The sequence below is a fragment of the Podarcis melisellensis genome, assembly GCF_964234715.1.
Source record: "Podarcis melisellensis genome assembly, chromosome: 18".
NCBI lineage: Eukaryota > Metazoa > Chordata > Lepidosauria > Squamata > Lacertidae > Podarcis > Podarcis melisellensis.
In genome coordinates, this window is record NC_138536.1 from 976,779 (window position 1) to 983,071 (window position 6,293).

General features: G+C 51.5%; 1 protein-coding gene across 1 annotated transcript in view; it reads left to right on the forward strand.

The window, feature by feature from the left end:
• The window catches only part of EPS15L1 (epidermal growth factor receptor pathway substrate 15 like 1), a gene marked incomplete at its 5' end in the record, with an annotated part of 38,313 nt that extends 32,862 nt beyond the window's left edge, over positions 1 to 5,451 (forward strand). Inside the window, 2 exons of the mRNA XM_081896024.1 lie at positions 1,874 to 2,082; positions 5,015 to 5,451. Of these exons, the coding sequence (XP_081752150.1) occupies positions 1,874 to 2,082; positions 5,015 to 5,161 (356 nt within the window). The 3' untranslated portion in view covers positions 5,162 to 5,451. The remainder of the gene's footprint in view (positions 1 to 1,873; positions 2,083 to 5,014) is intronic.
• Between the last annotated feature and the right edge of the window lie 842 nt (positions 5,452 to 6,293).

Genomic DNA, 6,293 nt, shown 5'->3' on the forward strand with positions numbered 1-6,293 from the left:
ACAGAGCCAGTCTATCTTAGAACAAGCAGGTTTTCCTCCGGGCAAATAGGGTTTGGCCGCTGCCCGGGGACAGGACTTAAGAGCGGACCTCCGTGGGCCTGATCCGGCACTGCTGCAGGGCTCCCCCCCCCCTTTTGGGTGGCATCACAACTGGGCTGGAGAAACCTTGCTCAGGCTGGGTTTCCTCTACGCCGCAAACTGGTGCCATACTGCCGGGGGGCCCCAGTCGCTTAAAACCTGCCCCCCGAAACCATCCAGCTGTGTTTTGTGACCAGTGCATTTTTTTCCCTTTAAAAAATGTTATGGGGTACTCTCATTTTGACTCAGGAAAATCGCCGTTTTTAACATTCAAATTGGGACAAATAAATACAGCAAAAGGACAAAGATTCAAAAAACGTTTAGGGGTATGTGCCCCCCTGAAAAAAGCAGTGTTTGTGGGTCCCCTTGTGGCCCCCACGGAGATCTCTGGGGGCCGGGGCCGAGACTGGGGGAAGCGAAGCGCCCCTATAGTATATTGTGCTTTAAAATGGGGTTTCAGAGTTTTTAGGGGGTTTTGAATGTTTTATGTAGATTTTCAGTTTCATTGTTCTGTAGGGGACAATGACAATAAAGATATCGTATACTGTATCATATATATTATAGAAAAGGACCTAGAATGTTTTCCTGCGTAGCTTGAATTTGTTTTAATCCGGGTGGTTTTATCCGACGTTTTGATGTGCTTGCAAACCGCTTTTGAGATCTGTTCTTTGCGGTATAGAAATAATAATAATAATAATAATGATGATGATGAAGATGATGATGTCCCATTGTGGGGAGAGGCCAGCTCCTGGACATTGCATTGTGCCCAGGTTTAAGGCGATGACATTATATATCTGGGATTCTAACGCCGCGTGGGACTCCCTGCTCTGAATTAATTGGCTGATTTTCGGGGTACGGGAGCCACCATCACTGCAGCCGAAAGAGGGTGAAGGAAAAACTGCCGGATGGAGGAAAGGGAACCAGAGCGGCTGCTTTTTTGTGCGAAACCTCGGCCTCTCCCGGTTCCTCTCTGCCAGCCTGGCGCCAGTCTCTCTTCGAGAAAGGGAAGTGGGGAAGAAATCGTCGCCTGGCCAAGTTCCAGGCTTGCGGCTGCAGGGTGGCAAAGAGAGAACCAGGGACGGCTGCGGGCAGGACCCCTCCCTCCAAGCGGGTTGGGCTGGATGCCCTTTAGAGGACCCTCCTGCAATTCTGTGGTGCCACCCTCGTGCCCGAGCCCGCAAGCCGCTAGTCCTCAACCGCTGCCGAAACCCTCACGCGGGTCCTCTGGGCTTTTCGGGGGAGCGGGAGGCAGCGAGAATCCTGTCTCCCCCTCCCCAGAAAAAAACCCCAAAGCTGTCAAACGCCGAAATACGCCTGTCGCTAGCTGCAGAGCTTACCCACCCTCTTAAAAAAAAAACACTTTCTTTTTGCTGGGGTGGGTGAGTCCAAGGCATGTCCTGGGGGGGACTTGGCGCCCACCCCCAGCCGAATTTGGGGAGGCGGGGGGGGGCAACGGGACACATTTGAGCAAGCTAGGTGCCTCAATTTCGGGATTTTTTGGACAGGAAAGATTGTTGCAGATTTGGCTGTGCGAAGCAGAATTCTAGGCAAAAGCTGGGAGGGGGGAGTCCTGAGCTGCCAATTTAGGGTTAGGTGGGCTTCCCTAGACACCCCCCCTCCAACCACTGCCCCCCCCTTGCCCCTTATGGTAAGTAACCTCTCCCTTTCTTCCTCTCGTTTCTCCCTTCTTCCCAACCCCTCCCTCTCCTTTTCTACCTCGGTTTCCCCCCCATTTTTTTTTCTTTTCTCTTTCTTTCTCTCGTTCCCTCTCTCTCTCTCTCTCGACCTTTTCCAGGTAAATCTCCTCCTGTCATCCATGTCGGCTCTTCCGATTTTGACAAGCCCCCCGACCTGTTTCGGCCGTTCGGGGCCGACTCCAGCGACCCCTTTCACAGTAGAAAGGGGTTTGGGGACCTTTTTAGGGGGAGAGACGGATTTTCTCCCCCCTCGGCAAGCAAAGCTCCCAAGGAACCTTCCTCCACGGGATTTGCTGACTTCACCTCTGTAAGTTGACGTTCCTTCGATCTGGATGGAAAAAGGAAAAAAAACTGGGCGGGGGGCTTTTGGGGGTCATTTCCCCCTCCTCATCCTCTTCCTCCTCCTTCCCCTTCCCTCTCCCCCCTCTGGCAATTTCTATCTCTTAGTTCCCCCCCCCCAAATCCCTCTCTTCTCCCATAGAACCATAGAACTGTAGTTAGACGGGACCCCCCAAAGCTCATCTAGACCAACCCGCTTCCTCCATAGTTCTGCATTAGTCCCTCTGTACGTCCCCAGGGTCTTGATTCGCTGGAAGCCACCCAGAGTGGCTGGGGTAACCTATTCAGATGGGTAGCACATCACATTATTATTATTATTATTATTATTATTATTACTGCAGTGGTATCTTGGTTCTCAAACGCCTTGGTTCCCAAACGCCTTGGTTCCCAAACACTGAAATCCCGGAAGGCAATGTTCCGGTTTTCGAATGTTTTTCGGAAGCCGGACATCCGATGCAGCTGTCGGCTATTGTTTCCGGGGCGCCTGCGCCAATCAGAAGCCGTGCCTTGGTTTCCGAACATTTCGGAAGTCAAATGGACTTCTGGAACAGATTAAGTTTGGCGCTGTGGTTTTCGCTCTTTATTTTGCGATTTTGTTTTTGAGGCTTTTTCAGTTCGTTTGTTTTTGTGACTGTGTGGAACCCAGTTCAGCTACTGATTGATTGATTGATTGATTGATTGTGTGACTGCGGAAATGGATAAAAGCCCCCCACCCAAACAATGAACTCTCATCAGTGCAGGTAATTTTAATTTTTATCATCTACAATAATGTCTCGTTTATTTTATAGCACAGCACATTGATTGCTGCTTTCACTTTATGGACCAATGCTCTCGTTAGATAGTAAAATTCATGTTAAATGGCCGTTTTAGGGGTTGTTTTTAAAAGTCTGGAACGGATTAATCCGTTTTGCATGACTTTCTATGGGAAAGCAGGAGCGCCTTGGTTTTGGAATGCTTTGGTTTTGGAACGGATTAAGTTTGAGAGCCAAGGGACCACTGTATTAAGCTTTGAGTCTGGTGCTGTTTGCTTGGGAATGTTGGTCGTGGAGAGTGCTCTCCCTTTCTCTCCTGAGTTGGGATTTTTTTTGGGGGGGGGGAATCCCGTTCCTGGAAATGTTTGGGTTGTAGGAAAACTGCTTTATCGCATTGCTCCGTAAACTAAGACTCTAGTCCTCAAGGTTTTGCAATAAAGGGCTGGTTTCAGTAGGGACTGAAATGTGTGAATCTCCTTCCTTGCAGCGAGAGAGAGCGTTTTAATTATTTCATTCAGCTTATTATTGTTGGAGGAGTGTGTGTGTGTGTCTTTGTGTTAGCAAAAGGAACTCACAGCCACGTTGTGGATCTTTATTCTAACGGCAAGTTTGGCGTTGAGCGTTTGACACAGAGAAAGAGAGAGAGGCTTCAGCTGATAAACAGGAAAACCTGCGCTGCTTTTATTTTTAATTCTTTTTTCTTCTTTTTTAATTTCCGAGGCACCTTCAAACTTTCTCACCTTCCTGGCTTGAGTTTTGGGGGGGGTTTTTTGCTGAGCCGTCCCATCCATTTCCCCCGCGAGAAACCAGACTTTGCAAAAGGAGGAGGAGGAGGAGCAGGCCGGTGAAATCGCCGCTGCAGTTTTCAGTTTATTACGGTCGCGGGCCGGCATTTTAAAAATAGCTAAGATACAATGGTGAAAGCAAGATGCAATAATTTATTTTGCTTTATTTTTTAAAAAAACACACTGAGTCAGAATAAGATCAGGGAGACGAGAGTCGCTGAGCAGGAGGTTAAAACAACTAAAAGAATCGCAAGGTTTTGTAAGCGGAATAGCCTTTTTATGCTGCTATAAGGCTTGCTGTCCTTTAGGGAAATTTTATATTATTATTATTATTATTATTATTATTATTATTATTATTATTATTTATTATTATTCTGTTGGGAGCCGCCCAGAGTGGCTGGGGAAACCCAGCCAGATGGGTGGGGTATAAACAAAATATTATTATTATTATTATTATTATTATTATTATTATTATTATGGCTACCATGCGTCCAGAATTTCCCAGGCATAGCTGGGATTCACCCGTTAAAAATAGCGGAATTTTGTAAAATGGGTTAAAATGTCCATTGACAATGGCAAGTTGCTTTTTTATGAATTTTCTATTTTATTTTATTTTTTAAGTCAAAAACTTTCTTAGGAGTTTTTGCAGAGAAAGCTCAACGGTATTTTTTCTCCGGACTGTCACCGTTTTGAAACAGGGCAAACCGTCCCCTTATGTCCTTGATTTTTGTGTGGGTCCTCCCCTCTTTTATCGGGGGAACTGCTGGCCGCCTTCCCTCCAGAAACAGGGAAAGGGTTTGCAGCTAGTGGCGGGCAGTTCCCCTGGCTCTTAGCTCTGTGTATGTGTGTGAGAGAGACAGAGAGACCATATGTGGTGCAGTTAGGAGTCAATAGTCTGATTCCCACGCCCTTTGTGGCTTTTTGGGGAGGAGGGTTGAAGGAAAACATGGGGTCTCCCTGCGATGTGATCTGCCCTCAATGTTCTGGTCAGAGTTGGACTGGGACACCAGTGGGTCATCTAGACCAACCCCCTGCAAGGCAGGATTTAAACAGGGCAAAGAGCGCCCAGTCAAGCTGAAGGGGGGGCCAGTCCAGTCTTCACAGGGGTCCCCCAGATGCAGCCTCCGTGGGGAACCCCCAAAGCGCTTTAGGTGTGCGACGAGACCGGGAGGGGGCCCTTCCCCGATAGAACCGGGTGCTGCTTTTTTCGGAGGGTGGGGAGGAAGGAAGGGAAAGCGGGAGCGCCCCCCCTTCATCCCTTACCATGATCCGGGAGGCAGGAAGTACGGTGGCCCCTAGGGAGAGATTTGGATAGGGGGCCCTCCAGCGGTCATCCATCCCAACCCTCTCCTTCTCTCCCCAGCTTGGCAATGAGGAACAGCAACTTGCCTGGGCAAAGCGAGAGAGCGAGAAGGCGGAGGAGGAGCGCCTGGCGCGGCTGAGGCGGCAGGAGCAGGAGGACCTCGAGCTGGCCATCGCCCTCAGCAAAGCGGACATGCCCGCCTCCTAGGGGGCTCCGGGGGGGGCCTCCCTCTCCCCCCTTCCGCCGCTCCCTAGACCACCATCTCCGATCCGCCGACCCCGGTCTCCGTTCTTTCGACGCGACGAAGCGAACTGCCTCTCCATGGCGCCACGGGGAAGCCCCTCTCTGCGGGAAAAGGACGCAGGACTCGCACGGGAATGCCGTCTCCTTGCACAGACGGACAGGTGGGGGGCTGCCCCTCCAAGAAGCTGCTCCCCCACCCCCTGGTGAACTCAGCCGGCCGTCCCCCCCCCCCCATTCCTTTTATTTTTTGCCGGAAAAGACTCTCGTCCTCGCCCTGGACCTTGGGTCTTGCTCTGCTGTGCCAGCCCTGGGGTGGGCATAGGGTGGAGGGGGGGGAGAAAGGGGTCCCACCCAGGCCTTTCCCCCACGGCGGGGCGCCAGGAAGACGGACCTCTCTGCCTTTATTTCCCTTTCTTTGCAGCACTGTCAATGTGGATTTCTTTGCACCCCTTTTTCTCTCCCCCCACAAAACCCCCCAGCTGCCCCGATTCCTAACGCTCTCTTTGATCGCCCAGGAAAAACCCCACTGCTAACGGCCCCCGCCCCCCCCAGCAGCCTCGAACGTTCGGTTAACCAGCGCCGATTCATACCGAAACCGGGGGAACTTAAAATACGTTGCAGCCTCGAAGGGCAGGTCGGTGTGTTTATCTCTCTCTCTTCTTTCTCTGTATTTTTGCCTGAAAAACATCCTGGAAAGTCTCGAGAAAAGCCAAGCGGCAGCTTCTGAGCCGTGGGGCAAGAGGGGGGTCTCTGTTCCAGAGCTGGGGGGACAACGCGGGTGAGAGCAGGGGGGCAAATTCAGGGCTGCAGGCGGGTTCCTTTTGGGCACGAAAATCTCCAGCTTCCCAGCCTCTGTGCAGAGATGGGACCCCCTAAATTCTGCCCCCTTGCCCTCCTCCTTCCAGAAGGCCGGCCCTCCTTCCATCTTCTCCAGGCGCCTCTTGACCCCGGTGCCTTTGCCCTGGGGGGCTGAGGGCTCCCCACCTCCCTTCCCCACCCATTATGGGTGGGGTGGGGGCTTCTCTCGCCCTCCCACCCCTTCTCCAAGGCGCCCGTTCCCCCTATGGCTGCGGGATCCGAGACCGGCTCCGTCCTT